This window comes from Labeo rohita, chromosome 24 (assembly GCF_022985175.1).
Source record: "Labeo rohita strain BAU-BD-2019 chromosome 24, IGBB_LRoh.1.0, whole genome shotgun sequence".
Classification (NCBI taxonomy): Eukaryota; Metazoa; Chordata; class Actinopteri; order Cypriniformes; family Cyprinidae; genus Labeo; species Labeo rohita.
This window is the reverse complement of record NC_066892.1, coordinates 6336218-6352860: the sequence shown is the minus strand read 5'-3', so window position 1 is coordinate 6352860 and position 16643 is coordinate 6336218. Positions and strand designations below refer to the sequence as shown.

The 16643-nt window shown below is 32.7% G+C and overlaps 3 protein-coding genes across 3 annotated transcripts in view; 2 read left to right on the top strand and 1 right to left on the bottom strand.

The window, feature by feature from the left end:
* Positions 1 to 16643, top strand: part of yme1l1a (YME1-like 1a) — a 416634-nt gene that overhangs the window by 68935 nt on the left and 331056 nt on the right. The window lies entirely within an intron of this gene.
* On the bottom strand, positions 707 to 9526 carry ca2 (carbonic anhydrase II). Its single transcript, XM_051098380.1, has 7 exons — positions 9223 to 9526; positions 7352 to 7549; positions 6600 to 6718; positions 6425 to 6517; positions 5032 to 5094; positions 4779 to 4934; positions 707 to 2460 (listed from the first exon to the last, which is right to left on the bottom strand). Exons 1-7 carry the CDS (start codon positions 9254 to 9256, stop codon positions 2341 to 2343), a joined length of 783 nt encoding a protein of 260 aa, XP_050954337.1. The 5' UTR covers positions 9257 to 9526; the 3' UTR covers positions 707 to 2340.
* On the top strand, positions 11424 to 12841 carry rbis (ribosomal biogenesis factor). Its single transcript, XM_051098381.1, has 3 exons — positions 11424 to 11910; positions 12003 to 12119; positions 12717 to 12841. The coding sequence occupies exons 1-3, from the start codon at positions 11800 to 11802 to the stop codon at positions 12783 to 12785; spliced, it is 297 nt and encodes a 98-aa protein (XP_050954338.1). The 5' UTR covers positions 11424 to 11799; the 3' UTR covers positions 12786 to 12841.

Below are 16643 nucleotides of genomic sequence, written 5' to 3'. Positions count from 1 at the left end.
AGTGTAGATTGATGTGGAAAAGTAGTAATTTAAAGCAGTTTAACATAAGGCAGCAACATAACAAATCATGAAAAAATGAAGGGGTATTAATACTTTCCCAAGCCACTGTGTATTATCGGCACGGAAAATACGTTAATTTGACTAGCAACACCAGAGACTGGAAATGTAAAGCATTGTTCCAGTCAGGCGAGACTTACATGTTCAGGAAAAAGGTGGATAGTCAGAAAATAGTAACTGTACTGACACTATTGGATGAGAACACAAAAGCTTGAACTGAATCGAGCTGTAGAGCTGCTTTATAGCTGAAGCAGTTTCGTAATAAACTTTGTGACAGTGACAATGTTATTTACAGTAACTGAAATGAATCAGCATTGAACTGAATGATAACACTATTGTCTTTTGTGGAGATCAAATTGAAGCTATTTCACAATTGATTAACTTTGCAACATTGACAGTATTGTTTTTCTGTTTATTACTGTGAAACTGCTTAGAAACAATTGTATAAAACATCATATAAATATGTGTGACTGATGAATTAAATTACCGCACATTCCTAGGATGGCTGGAGAAAACATACATATTCAATAGATGGCAATTGAATCACTTCCTAGCACCTTTAATTGCTAAAATTACATTATGTTCCTGTAATAAAACAATTACCATTCAAAGAGGGCATCAGTAAATTATCACAAAACACAACACAGAATAAGCATAAAATATCTTTACTTAAAATATCATCTTTGAAAATAGCAGAACAGAGTATGGCTGAACAATATTGCTTAACAAAGCCCTCGAATTCAAGTAAAGTACATTCAATAACACATTTTCAAACCTGTTTTCTTTACAAACACATAACGTTAGACATTAGCCCTGGTCCCTGTACTTCTGAGGAGCCGATGGTGACCTTCTTGCTTAACCGGCAAGATTTGTCTATTGGCGTATTGGCTTCTATTAAGACTCACTGTGTTGCTTGTGCATCGCTTTGCAATACAGCTTAAGAGACTTTTGAATTACAGCATAGCATTCAGCGAAACTAAATGAGAAACGTCACATTAAGGTATTACATAGGGGTTTCATGCAATTATTGCTACAGCAATTTTTAAACTTGTGCATATCAATTGCTATTAAATGACATCTTTCAGAAACACACATGGGAAAATGCAATTACAATCTGAGGCACAAATACTCAAAATCATAGCTGCTCTGATTGTACAGTATGTTCTAGATTTTGTGCGTGATTTCCCTGCATGTCCACATGGATATTTTGCCACGTGTGTTCATTTACCATAGGGGATTTTCTAGATCTTGCAGCCTGATAGCAGTGTGCATTGGGTTTCATTAAGCTTCAGCACTGCTGAGACAGCCAGAGATTACACAGCTTGGCAGGGAAGGACAGCAGCACAGATGGCATCTGTTCGGGGATCTGCCGATGTACCGTACCTTTGCGTTTTAATCTGAGATGCTGGTCTAGTCTCTAGAGCAGAGGTACCCAAACTTTAATACAAAGGAGCAGAAATCAAACTTGATTGAGGGCTGTTAGCCAAAAGTAAATGTTGCATTTTATCTATCCACTCTGAAAAAAAAAAGGTGTAGAAACAATTTCTGCTCAGATATTGCTCGTAAATTTCACAAATAATTACAAAAAAAAAAAAAAAATGAAAAAATTAGTGAAATATATATATTTTTTAAAATTAAAGTATTTTCTGGTCAAATGTATTCTAATAATTATTTATTTTATTCAATCTTTATATAATTAATATGATTTTTAGAGTGTATATTATATTAAAATGCATTAAATCATTTACATATTTTAAACCTTTTTAAAAAAAAATGCGTGAACTAATTTTTAAAAAATCATAAATTATTAAAAAATGCACAAATGTAAATATAATACGGCGGGCCAAATCAGGTCATCGCGGGCCAGCTGGGTCCAGATTTGGGCATCTCTGCTCTAAAGCAATACAAATATACTTAAATACCCCATTTACATATTAAATACCCCATGTATATATTACTTCTCTTGTCTGTCAATGCATCACCTGTAAATCAGAGCTTCATACAAAATTGGCACCATATTCTAAATCCAAATAATTCAAGCATTTGCACTAATGAATGAAGGAGAAAGGAAGAGAGAGGGACGGTACAAACACATGATTCCCTGCATAGCCTCTTTACTCTCCAGACAGCACATCTGGTCTGCTGGACAGCTGGCAGGTTGCCCAGCATCACTGCATGGAGGGTGAAGGTGCTTTGAGGCCCTTGACCCGGGGCCCCATGCTTGCATATCCTGCTAAAGAGGGGAGGGGAGGGAAGAGGAGGAACAGGGTTTCGGGGGGTCCTTCATTTGAACGATGCACGGACTTCACGACCTTTCAGAGGCTGAGGGGGGCGATAGTTGTTCACCATGCAGCAGGCCTCCTCATCCTCTGCAGTAAAGAGCAGAGATCGGAATTTCTTCATCTGTAGAGGAAGAAAAAAAAGAGAAATAGTGAATTTTCAGCATCTGTTACTATTTATTTTATAGAACTGACACTGAACTGATTTTTGCTGAACTGAACTGACTAATATTGAGCTGATTCAGGCTGCATTGAACAGAAATGAATCCAAATTGAACTGACTCAAGCTGAACTGAACTGAATTGAATCAACTTTGAACTGAACTGAACTGAATAACACTGAACTGTCTTGGGGTGCATTGAACTGAACTGAATCAACACTGAACTGACACAAGCTGAATTTAACTGGTTAACACTGAATTGACTCGAGCTGAATTTAATCAACATTGATTTGAACTGACTAACATTAAACTGACTCAGGTTGCACTGAATTGAATTAACATTGAACTGACTAGATCTGAATTGAACTGGCTAACACTGAATTGGCTCGAGCTGAATTAAATCAACACTGAACTGGGTCAAGATGCACTGAACTAAACTGAAACAGTACTGAACTGACTTGAGCTGAATTAAACCAGCTGACACTGAATTGACTCAAGCTGAATTGAATCAGCACTGAACTGACACGGGTTGCATTAAACTGAACTGAATTAACATTGAACTGACTAGACCTGAATTTAACTGGCCAACACTGATTTGGTTTGAACTGAACTGAGTCAAGCTGCATTGAACTAAACTGAATCAGTACTGAACTGACAGACTGCATTGAATTGAATTAAATTAACATTTAACTAACTTGAGCTGAATTGAATCAGCATTGAACTGACTTGGACTGCATTGAACTGAACTGAATCAACTCTGAACTGATTTGAGCTGAACTTAACTAACACTGAATTGACTCAGTCTGAACTGAAGTGAACTGAATCACCTCTAAACTGACTTGAGTTGAATTGTCTAACATTGAACCGACTCAAGCTGCACTGAACTGATATCGAACTGAGTTGAACTGAACTGAATCAACATTGAACTGACTCAAGCTGAATTGAATCAACACTAAACTGACGAGCTGAATTGAACTAATTTTGAACTGACTTAAGCTGCATTGAATTGAAATGAATCAACATCAAACTTATATTGAAATGAGTTGAACTGAACTGAATCAACATTGAACTGACTCAAGCTGAACTGAAATGAATCAACATTGAACTGAATTGACATTGAACTGACTCAAGGTGAATTGAACTGAACTGAACTGAACTGCATCAACATTAAAGTGACTTGAGCTGAATTGAACTGAACTAAATCAGCACTGAGCTGACTCGGGCTGCATTGAACTGAACTGAATCAACTGAACTGACTTGAGCTGAACTGAAATGAATCAACATTGAAATGACTATAGGGGAATTGTACTGAATTGAATCAACATAGAACTGAACTGAGCTAAATAGCATTCTGTAGAGTTGCTTATCACTGAATTGAACTTGTTTTACAATTGATGAACTACACAATGAATGAACTGAACTGAATCAACATTGAACTGAATAATGACACTATTTCCTTTTAGTGCTGTTTTGCAGCAAAATTTGAATCACTGATATTTTTGTAAATATGCTTTGAATTGACTTTTTAATGTGTAAAGCGCTATATAATTAATGGTGACTTGACTATTAATGTATTGGGGAAATGCTTATAGTTCTACAAACTACTTAAACATTACATGTCCTAAACTAGCTTATTTTCATTCATTCTCACATTTTGAACAAAATATCATGTTAAGTTATTTTTGTAGCTATAAAGTCAATAATTCAACAGGCGGCCAGGAAATGAGGCATGGCCACCTGAGGTTATGTACACACTACCAGCCTTGAACCAAAGTTGTGATGTAAACATTCGACAGGCTCGTGTTAATTTTCACATACGGGCTAGATGTCGCAGAGGTTGAATGGAGAAGCTAATACAACTAACTATGAAGCTTTTGCACATATGTTTACAATTTCCTCAGATGAGGGCAAATGTCTAGCCGGTTTTGAAAGCGGAAGGCTTAAAGACAAAATAAACAAATAATAATATCAAACATAATTGGATGTTTTTCTAGACGGCATGCATTTGGGTAGCTGATGTGATGTTTTAAGTAGTGATTGCCGTATATAAATACAGTTTATATATTAATTCATTTATATGTAATTTGTGACCTTAATTGTGTTGAAAGTAACAAGCTTGTGTTTTCTATGAGTCAACAACGTGTTCTTTGCTCTATTTCAGAATTAAGATGCACATCCAAATCTCTACTATGCGAGATGCCACACTTCACTATTAAGCATGTGACTTGTAAATTCCACATCTATGCTTGTATTACTGGTATAAATTGTGTCATAAGCATGACCTGCTCCGAGCTGACGCTGATTGACTGCTTGCAGACGATCCATGTGACGCTTTCGAGTAGAGGAGGGGTGGTCAGAGAGCCCAGGTACGTCCAGTAATCCAGAGACTCCGGGAGCAGGATGGTTGGGTCAAAGTTTGTGAATGAGGTCTGCTTTCCCTGCAACATAACACGCACAAATGAAGCATGAAGCAGATTTTAATATTTAGCATGAAGTAAAAATGACAACAAAATGTAATTGAATTGGTAGACATGCCTTGCACTTGATCGCATCCATAGCATCCAGAAGCTTCTGAAGATTAGGATTGTCTGCACCAGTCTGATTAAAAAAAAAACAACAACAACAATTTTTAATTATTATCCTAAACTAAAACAATTGTGGGATAAATTTGACTAAGGCAAATATTATTTTATTTTATTTTATTTATGCTGTAAATGTACAACTTTAAATGTAAATTAATTACTTTTTAAAAGAATGTGACTAAGGCACAATATTTTATTTTGCAAAAATATCATGAGCAAAAGTGATAAAACTGTTTAGTGATTTCATCTCTGTGTTTGTTGATAAAGTGGTTAGTGAATAAGCCCTAAAAAATGAAAGACTTAAGATTAATTTTAAAAGAATGTGACTACGGCACATAATTATTTTATTTTATTTTATTTAAATGTTTTAGTTATATAAAGACTTAGTACTAATACTAATACTATAGGATTTGGCTAAGACACAATATTTTTTATTTTATTATGTTTTATTTTATTTAGCAAAAATATTGAGCAAAAATGATGATTTTAATAATTTGAAAAGACTTTAAAAGACTGTGTTTCTTTTCTCTTCTTTTCTTTTGCAAAAATATCATGAGCAAAAGTGATGAAGCTATTTAGTGAATTCGTCTCTAGCTGATAAAGTAGATAGTGAATAAGCCCTAAAAATTAAATACTTAGTACTAATTTTAAAGGACTGTGACTAAGGCACAATATTTTATTTTATTTTATTATTTTATTTAGCAAAAATTTCATGAGCAAAAGTGATAAAACTACTCAGTAACTGAAAAGGAATACTTAATACTAATTTTAAAAGATTGTGACTAAGGCACAATATTTTATTTTATTTTATTATTTTATTTTATATAGCAAAAATATCATGAGCAAAAGTGATGAAACTACTCAGGAACTACTTTGTAAATTTTGTGTTTGCTGATAAAGTGAATAATAGGCCTAATAAATAGGGCCTAAAAAGTAAATACTTAATACAAATTTTTAAAGATTGTGACCAAGGCACAATATTTTATTTTATTTTATTTTATTTTATTTTATTTTATTTTATTTTATTTTATTTTATTTTATTTTATTTTATTTTATTTTATTTTATTTTATTTTATTTTATTTTATTTTATTTTATTGCATTGCATTGCATTGCATTGCATTGCATTGCATTGCATTGCATTGCATTGCATTGCATTGCATTGCACAAAAATATCATGAGCATCATGCAACTACTGACTCGAGCCCAGTGTTTGCTGACACTGTGGTTAGTAAATAGGCCCTAAAACTATCTTCATTCCAATTTAAATTTTTTATTAATTCATCCCAATATTTGCTTACAAAATGGTTAGTAAATAGTCTCTAAAAATGTACAACTGCACACAAACCTCCAGAAAAACTCCAACCACAGCAAGACCATCAGGCTTACTGGCTGCTTCCCCAAAGCTGGGATATTCTGTGTTCCAGTGGACCAGATGGAGCTAAATATGAGATTATTAGGAACATTAATACTTAATTACGAAAGAAAACATCCCACATGTTCACACCCAGTACGATTCATACCTCGGCTGGGTAGCATTTCCCATCGACTGTGTGCTCAGAGCCCTTGTCGTCACTGGCCCCCCAGTGGAAGTGGAACTGCTTAAGTCTGTATTTGCCTGAGATTGGGCCTTCTGTCAGAGCTAATGCGGGTAAACACAGGTAAAAATGATACATGTGATGTCAAAGTCTGTTACATACTGTACGTTACAACTGTAAAACAGGCTAAGCATACATAAACTAGTTACACAGGTTCCTACAGATTCTGTCAAAGTTCACATGAATGACAATGACTTTCGTGGAATTTTTGTGTGAACGTGTGTGATTTCCCACAATTCTAAGCAAATTGGCTGTGTCACTAGCAGATGAGATGGCTTAAGGGTTAAGGAGGTATTGCACTGATATTTTTACAGATTAATTTTAGGCTGTACACCTGCTTAGACATGCAGTAAAATATTCTGCGCTATAAAAATAGTGTGCAAACTATCTATTTAAAGACTTTTAAACACTCTAGTACAGCATGCCATTGTAAATTAATGTTTAACTACGTAGTAAGAGCAAAAGCCAACTTTCGAAATGCTTTCCAATGCTTCCAGAAAGCAGTAATACTGTGGGATTGCATTAGCGTCAGACGCAGCCTCATTATTATATAACCTTTCCTTCTAAATATTATCTAGGTTAACACTGCGGCCGTTTCAAGAACCCTCTGCATAAGCAAAGCTAATGATTAATACAGGAATAGATGTAGCTTAGTTTATTATAAAAAATTAACTGACTTGAGCTGTCGTCATTATCGGCGAAGGTCACTTGGAAAGAGTGTCCATTATTCAGGATATCCAGTGAGGTGGACGGGTCGTACTGCAGTTTAAGCGCTTTCAGGGATTCATCATAGGATGATCCACTGGTTTGAATGTCTATTGGGGACTGGCGAGGTCCGTTAGCAATGGGGAAGTTATCGCACCATTTCTCAGGTCCTGCAGTGGAAGGTGATACAAGGGTTAAACAATACGAATCTGGGACAAAAATACATTTATAGCACTTAAAATGTTATTTTAAAAAACTAATTCTGCATATTGGCACAGGGTTATAACTAGCATAGGCTTTCCTCCAGTATTTAGATTATATGTATCAGTTTCTTTTTGTTGAATATACCTACATTTTAGGCAAAATAAAAATAAATAAATAAATAAAATAATATATGCCTTTAAAAAGAAAACCTATGCATTTGGGACAAGATGTAAAAAACAGAGAAAGTAATCCTTTTAAATAAAAATAATATAACATTTATATGTATTTAAAGGCAAAAACATGCATTTAAAAAAATTATGCATATGAGACAAAATATACAAAATTATTTAATTATTTTCTTTTAAATAATTATAATAATAATAAACAATAATAATAATATCATTTTTATATTTAATTATTATTATGATTAGTAGTAGTAGTAGTAGTATATGAATTGTAAAGGGAAAAATGCATTTTAATTGCACAGAGTCCAAGGTATTTTCTGCATTTTGGATGAAATAAAAATCCATGATTATGTAAAGAAGAAAATATATCTTTACATCTTTGCCTTTAATAATAATAATAATGCATTTGTTATTACATACTTTTTAATAATAATATAAAACATTTCTATGCATTTGAGGGCAAAGCCTGCATTTAAAAATGTATGCATATGAGACAAAATGTACAAAAAAGAAACAGTTTAATTACATACTTTAAATAATAATATATAATAATATAATTTAAAATAATAAAACACATTTTTATGCATTTAAAAAAAATGCATTTATTTAACTGTAAGCATATGAGACAAAATATACATAAAAATGCACAAAAATGACATTTATAAGCATTGAAGGGCAAAAACATTCATTTAAAAATGTATACATATGAGACAAAATGTACAAATATTTTTAAATTATATTCTTTTAAATAACAATATAACAAAAATAAGAGATAGTCAATAATATTTGGTATTATTATTATTATTATTATTATTATTATTATTAATAATAAATATATTTCTTTGTGTATTTTAAGGGGGAAATGCATTTTAATTGCACAGTGTCCAAGGTAATTTCTGCTTTATGATTAAATAAAAAGCCACAATTATGTGAAGAAAAAACATCCTTACATCATTGCCTTTAATAATAATAATAATAATAATAATAATAATGCATTTTTGTTCAAAGATGATGTACAAAAAATATATTTAATTATGTCCTTTTAAATAATATTATATATCTATATATATATATATAATCGTTATTGTTGTTATTAAATATTTTATGTGCATTTGAAAATTTGCATTTTAATTGCACAGTGTGTCCAGGGTATCTTCTGCATTTGGGAAAATATAAAAATCAAAAATTGTGAGGAAAATACAAATTTATATGCATTTATTGATGCATCTTCTACGTTAAATCTGTACATTTTGCACTTGTCACTCATTGTGCTGACTGTGCAGTAGCCAAGGTGAACATGTCTTATTTGCAAAAAGGGCAAATGCAGATAATGAGGCAAAAAAAAAAAAAAAAAAAAAAAAAAAAGGACTAAACCTGTGCTACATTTCATAATTACCTATTCTATGAAAACAGGTATGAATTATTAAAACCATAGTTGCATGGGGGGGTCTTACCGTTATGTTCTGCGTATCCCCATCCGTGAGACATTATGACAGCTGTGCCGCAAGAGTCTTCAAGTGTCCCGAAGCAGTGTCAGTGTCCTCGGACAGATGAGCTGAAGGTTTATATAGCGGCTTTCTGGACGCTGTTTGCCCACATGACCGTATATTAAGTGTGATCAGCAGCAGGAGGAGCTACGAGAGAGATCGATAATGCGCGCTCTCCATCGTGCGCGCTCGCCGTGGCTCTCCTTCGGAATGCGAGAATCTTCGGATCTCATCGGCGGGAATCATCTGCTTTGATCTGCTGCTACATTCTTCCCATTCTGGAATTGCGTAATCAGATACTTGTGGCGCGCCTGGTTCTGGTGACGTAGAGTGACAGTATGACATAGTAATAATGACAATGAGCGCAGTAATGATTCATCACTCCAGAAGAGCCAATGAATGGTGGTTTGCGCAACGCACTGCTACTTAGCCAATATTTGACGCTTTACAAAGAAAGACTCCGGGACTGAACACAGATGTATGGAAATATGATTTCTCCATCATTAAATAATAAATATAGTACTATCAGCATACTGCATTTAGACTATAAATGTGCGTGTGTTTAACTCTAATGTAACACAAACACCCACAGAAACACTTATAATAGCCAGTGTAATTTGTGTAATGTCACTGGTAATATTAGCATATTAAAATTATTATGATTACTATTTATTATAAGCTCAGGATAAAACATGTTATGAAATATGAACTAAAATTTGTAGATTTTATATTAATATAGTGAAAATTGCTTATAGCTTAATTGTGTAAATAGTGAAACAATGCTATTTTAGTCGAGGTATTTTTAAATAGCGTGTATATCATTTGTAAATGTATATGCAAGTAAAGTTACTAATGTTATGAATTTGTAATTGAATCTGAGCTTGCGATATAAAGTGATTGATTGCCATCTGGCGGTCGATAGTCGAAACTACTCTCAACCACAAAATTAAGATACGAACAAATGTGACCCTGGACCACAAAACCAGTCATAAGGGTACATTTTTCAAAATTGAGCTTTATGCAACATCCGAAAGCTGAATAAATAAGCTTTCCATTGATGTATGGTTTGTTAGGATATAACAATATTTGTTCGAGATACAACTATTTTTAGAATATGGAACCTAAGGATGCAAAAAATCTAAATATTGAGAAAATAGCCTTTAAAGTTGTCCAAATTCTTTGCAATGCATATTACTAATCAAAAATTACGTTTTGATATATTTACAGTAGGAAATTTACAAAATATCTTCATGGAACATGATCTTTACTTAATTTCCTAATGATTTTTGGCATAAAAGAAAAATCTATCATTTTGACCCATACAATGTATTTTTGGCTATTGCTACAAGTATACCCCAGCGACTTAAGACTGGTTTTGTGGTCCAGGGTCACAAATTAGTAAATGCACGTGCCAAATGTAGCCTGAAAAATATGTGTAGGCCAAATATGAATTTATGTGCTTTGTATAGGCTATGCATAATTATTTATTCATATAAATTTCAATAAATTTTAATTTGAAATTTAGATTTATTTGGTCCAAAAAACAGTAATATTTTGAAATATTTTTACTATTTAAAATAACTGTTTTCTATTTGAATATATTTTAAAATGTAATTTATATTTGTGATTTCAAAGCTGATTTTTAGCATCATTACTCCAGTCACATGATCTTTCAGAAATTATTCTAATGTTCTGATTTACTCAAAAACATTTAATATTATTACTGAAAACATTTTTTCAGGTTTCTTTGATGAATAGAAAGTTCAGAAGAACAGCATTTATCTGAAATAGAAATATTTTATAACATTATAAATGTCTTTATCATCACTTTTTATCAATTTAAAAAAAAAGCATCCTTGCCAAATACAAGTATTGATTATAAATTCTTTCCCACAAAAAAAAAAAAAAAAAAAAAAAAAAAAGACTCCAAGCTTTTGGTATAGTGTATAATGTTACAAAAGCTTTTCTATTCATCAAAGGATCCTGACAAAATGTACTCAACTGTTTTAAATATTGATAATAATAATAAATGTTTTTTAAGCAGAATATTAGAATGATTTCTGAAGGATCATGTGACTTGAGTAATGATACTAAAAAATCAGCTTTGAAATCACAGGAATAAATTACATTTTAAAATATATTCAAATAGAAAACAGTTATTTTAAATAGTAAAAATATTTAAAATTGAAAACTTTTGACTGGTAGTGATTTCAATCAGTCGTGACCAGTGATCTAATATTTACGTTCGCGTACTCTCCACACCACCAGATGGCGGTGTTGAACTTGTGCAGTGACGGAAAAGCACATCAGTCACAGCAGACACGTGGTTGTGGGTAAAAGCTGTTGATAGTTGACACTATGTTGGCATAGATGCGACGTTTTTATATGTAATGTTAGTCTAATGTTATTAGACACGTCAATAAAGCGTGATCTCGCCACATACTGGTTTCCGTCTGCTGTCGATTTTCGTTTAACTGGGATTTCAAACGTCCACATTGCGGCTTCATTGAGTTGAGTTGTCATCGTAAAGTCTACAGGATAAACATGGCCAAAAATAAACAGAGAGGAAAAAAGCAGCAGAATGTATTTCAGGTCGCGAACAAACAGTCAAAACCCAAGACCAAAACGAAACCCGTCAAGACCTCCCTCAAACATGTGAGTTCAAGTTTTATTTATCACATCTATAATTGGGACTAAACACGGTTTTAGACATTCTGAATGTAAACAAGTCGATATTTTTCCCACAGATAAACACTATGAGAAATGAAAAAGTGGAAAGCTTGAATCAGATGTTCACAGAAGTACAGCGAGATGTCAAAAGTATATCAAAACCAACATCCAGTGAACCCAAAAAAGTACAGAAGGTGAGTTTTTCTTGCTTTTTTCTGATTTGTAGCTTTAAATTTGATAACTAGATTTCATGTACTAATAATAAACAGCCACAATGTCCAAATACATTCTGTTGCTTTTTGTAAAATGTGACCCTGGACTGCAAAACCGGTCTAGCAATAGCCAACAATACATTGTATGGGTCAGAATGATCAATTTTTCTTTTATGCAAAAATCATTAGGGTATTAAGTAAAGATCATGTTCCATTAAGATATTTTGTACATTTTCTACCATAAATATATCAAAACTTAATTTTTGATTAGCAATATGCATTGCTAAAAACTTCATTTGGACAACTTTAATGGTGATTTTCTCAATATTTTGTTTTTTTTTTGCACCCTCAGATTCCAGATTTTCAAATAGTTGTATCTCAGCCAAATATTGTCCTATCCTAACAAACCATTCATCAATGGAAAGCTTATTTATTTAGTATGACTGGTTTTGTGTTCTAGGGTCACAAATGTTTCGCTATCAAATGCAATGACATTTCGTGCCTCATTTGTTCAAATACTTTTTGCACTGTACATACTTTGTGTGGACTGTCACATTTTATGTAAACTGCATATTTCAGGTGGTCAGAGAAGCTCCACGGGAAGCTGTCAACGTGGATAATGCTGCAGAGCTTTTCTCTCAACTGTAGAAGACCGTTTTATAATGCTGAAAATGGACTAATCACACACACTTCATATCTAAATCCTCTAACAAAAACCGTTCCTAATGACTGTTGATCATCAATATTATTTATTACATTAATACCCCTGCAATCTTATTGTGTTTTTTTTTTTGGTTTCTACATGGTAAATGCAGTCTGGAACAATGTATGCTAATCGCACAACCAAGCCTAATGTCCAAAAAAAAGTATTTGAAAGTTTTCCTAGAGAGCTGAATTTTTGGATTTGAATATTGTCTGTGCTTGCTGAAGCGTAAAGAGCAAAGTCATTAATGAATAAATTCAATCAGAGCTGTTTTGTAATGAGTTGTGCTTCTGTTATAATGAGTCAGCTGTAACAGGCTTTATATATTCTTCAGATCAATGCTTGAACTTGTGACCCAGTGGAAAGAGAGATGGCCACTTGAGTTGCTGAAATTGAGATCGTTAGCTGGTGTTTTATTTCGTTTAAAGACCTGAAGAAGGATTTACTTTTTATTGCACTTCTCAGCACTAAAACAGCACTTGAAAGAATCTCTTTAGAGCTTCATTGTGAATCTGCTAACAAGTTGGCAGTTCGTGCACAAATTAAAACAGTGTAATTTACTGTCTTCATGTTGTTTCAAATCCATATAATTAAAATGGAACGGAATTCATTTTAATTTCTGAGCAAGATCTCCTTTAATTCCTGTATGCAGAATTTATTGTGCTGGTTTTATTGTGAATTTATGAATTTATTGTGCTGGTTTATGATCACAAAAAAAGAACATGTTTAAGAACAAATAAAATTGCTGAATGAGACATTTGTGTGTGTATGTGAATTAGTAAATAAACAAAAAGGGAGAAATTAATACTTTTATTCAGAAAGGATGCATCAAAAGTAACAGTAAAAACTTTTGTAATATTAGATTTCTGTTTCATATAAATGCTGTTTTAAGCTTTCTATTAATAAAAAATGCTGAAAAGATGTTATGTTTTCCACAAAATATGAAGCAGCACAACTGTTAACGTTGATAATAATTTTTCTTTAGCACCAAATCAACATATTAGATGATTTCTGATGGATTGTGTGACACTGAAGACATTGAAGAAAAATCAGCTTATACAAAATGGGAAAAATGTTGCTTTTAAGTTAATCATATTTCACAATATTACTGTTTTTATTTTATTTTTAATCAAATACACTACCAGTCAAAAGTTTTTGAAGAGTTTAAAAATATTTTTAGTATTTAAAATAATTGCTTTCTATTTTAATATATTTTAAAATATAATTTATTCCTGTTTTCAAAGCAAAATTTTCAGCATCATTACTCCAGACACATGATCCTTCAGAAATCATTTTAATATTCTAATTTGCCGCTAAAAAAATAATATCTGAAATATCTTTTGTAACATTATAAATGTCTTTCTCGTCACCCTTTAGCATCCTTGATAAATAAAAATATTAATTTTTATAACAAAAATAAATAAATAATTATACTGACTCCAATCTATTGAATGGTATAGTGTATAATGTTACAAATGCAATTTATTTCAGATAAATGCTAATCTTTGGATCTTTCTATTCATCAAAGAATCCTAAAAAATGTACTCAGCTGTTTTAATATGATTATTATTATTATTATTATTATTATTATTATTATTGTTAGTGATATTAAATGTAATGATGCTAAAAATCTAGCTTTGATCACAGGAATAAGTTGCATTTTAAAATATATTCAAATAGAAAGCAGCTATTTTAAATAGTAAAAAAAAAAATATGGCACAATATTACTGCTTTTGGATCAAATAAATGCAGGCTTGGTGAGCAGAAGAGACTTTAAAAAAAAAAAAAAAAAAATCTCACTGTTCAAAAACTTTTAACTGGTAGTGTAAAGTGCCTTGGTGAGCATAAAATACTTTTTTCAAAAAATAAATAAAAAAAAAAAAAAAAAAAAAAAAGGACTCTTACCAGCCCCAAATGTTTTAACAGTAGTGTATATTTTATTTTAAGTTTTTGTTTGAGAGAGTGAATATTCCTTTTTTATTTCCAATGTGTTGTGATAACAGCTCAAGACCACTAGAGGCCACACATTTATAATAATAGCACCACAATATCAGCAAGACTGCAGATCACCAATCAAATACTCATGTTTCTGTTTTTATTTTTAATAAACAGGCATTTGTATGTGAATGTGTTTAAAAATGTGCATATCTGACACACAATACAGCATGCAGTGTTAAAAAAAAACAAACATGCTTATAATATACGCTTTCAAAAAATAAAGACTGTTGGCATGAATGTTTTTATGAAGAACCTTTAACATCCATGGAAATCAAGGTTCTTTATAGTGGAATACAATCCTTTTGATTATTTAAATGTTGTTTATACTAAGAAAAAAAGTGGTTCTTATAAGAACTGTTCACTTGAAGGTTCTTTAAGAGCACTGAGAAAAACCTCTTTTGGACTTTTATTTTTAGCTGTACACTTTGTCTGTTTTAACCTTTTCTAGTCGTTTGAGAGTTCACTGGCTCGTAAAAGCCATCCTGACAATATCACGGTTTAAGCAGTACATTAGTGGGTGTTGAGATTCATTCAATCTGCCATTGGGCTTTTAACTGAAAACTTGGATGCATGAATATATCAAACCTTTAAAAAGGATGAAAATAATGAGTTGCTCTCTCATTGTGTAACAAAATTATCCACAGCGAAATACCTCACTAATAAGCCATAAAGTGAGCTCTATATCCATATCTGAATATCATAATGCAAAGCACATTGTTTTCTCTTTTAAATTAAAGAAGGCTATTTTTTGACATATTTCCATGAATAATAAAAGTCTGCAGGAAGTAAGAGATTTGTGCAAATTTAGCTGTCAATATATGTCTCATACGTCACTCAAAATAGCTTTTATTTGTGCTAGGATCCATATTTTGTGCTTGGCTTTTTTCGGCAGCTCTTTATGTTGTTTCTCAGAACAGCTGGAAGTCTTTCATAAGGCAGTGAAAAGCATAAATATATAATTCGACTGGTAAATCGGCAGCATCTCTTCACTACATGTTGTTCATCTTTTGCAAAGCCGGTTCTGCAGAAAAACAAAAAAACAAAAAACAGATGATTGCTTTCTAAGCACAATAACAAACAGTTGTTGAGCACTAGGTGTCCAAATCTTCCTCAAACAGGAAATGGGGATTTGCTCAGAGGGTCAGGAGAGGAGTTAGGTGTGTGTGTGTTTGTGAGGTGAGGTAAAAATCCACACAAACGTTTTCTCCACAGCTGTCAAGCATTCTTCTTCTGATCTCCCTGATGCTTTGCAGTGAGATTCTGAGCTCAGCACAGCATAAAACTCAAATCGAACACACTCAAACACGCACACGCTCTTCACAGAACTAATGTGCCACCTTAGACTGTTCTTTGGCTCGGTCTCGCGTTCGTTTGTCACATATCCACAGATGATATCATTTCCAGACTCCTCTTTATGTGGGAAAGGGTTTTATATGGGGAAGTAAATGGATCTTTACAAGCAGACTTTTCTAACCGAAGGGAGCTGTCAGCAATTTGGCTCTGCATTAGTGTGGTGAAGCTCAGCATTATCTAGGTCTCTCTGGTAATTTCAGCATTACTGATACTGTCTGATGAAAAGCACTTAGAATTCCACACACCGCTGTTGTTGCCGACTGCGAAACCTCCTAGAGTTCTCCAAAACAGGTCAGATCAGCCACAAACAGTGAGGTCGAGATGGTATTGACGCCTTCCACTAGAAACCGGAGCTGGATAAAGAGTCAATCAATGTTAATTCCTTGGTAGTGCTTTGCAGTGCTCTGCATTGGCAATGAGATACAAGTTTAGTTCTGGTGTAGCAAATCGAA

Bases quoted from the DNA above. Each gene is read 5' to 3' on its own strand.
- ca2 (XM_051098380.1), bottom strand. From the start codon at position 9,256: ATGTCTCACGGATGGGGATACGCAGAACATAACG. The intron at 7,550-9,222 runs GTAAGACCCCCC...CTTCCACTGCAG, and splicing joins GGGATACGCAGAACATAACG to GACCTGAGAAATGGTGCGAT. The intron at 4,935-5,031 runs GCATGTCTACCA...GTTATGTTGCAG, and splicing joins TGGATGCGATCAAGTGCAAG to GGAAAGCAGACCTCATTCAC.
- rbis (XM_051098381.1), top strand. From the start codon at position 11,800: ATGGCCAAAAATAAACAGAGAGGAAAAAAGCAGCAGAATGTATTTCAG. The intron at 11,911-12,002 runs GTGAGTTCAAGT...TTTTTCCCACAG, and splicing joins TCAAGACCTCCCTCAAACAT to ATAAACACTATGAGAAATGA. The intron at 12,120-12,716 runs GTGAGTTTTTCT...TGCATATTTCAG, and splicing joins AACCCAAAAAAGTACAGAAG to GTGGTCAGAGAAGCTCCACG.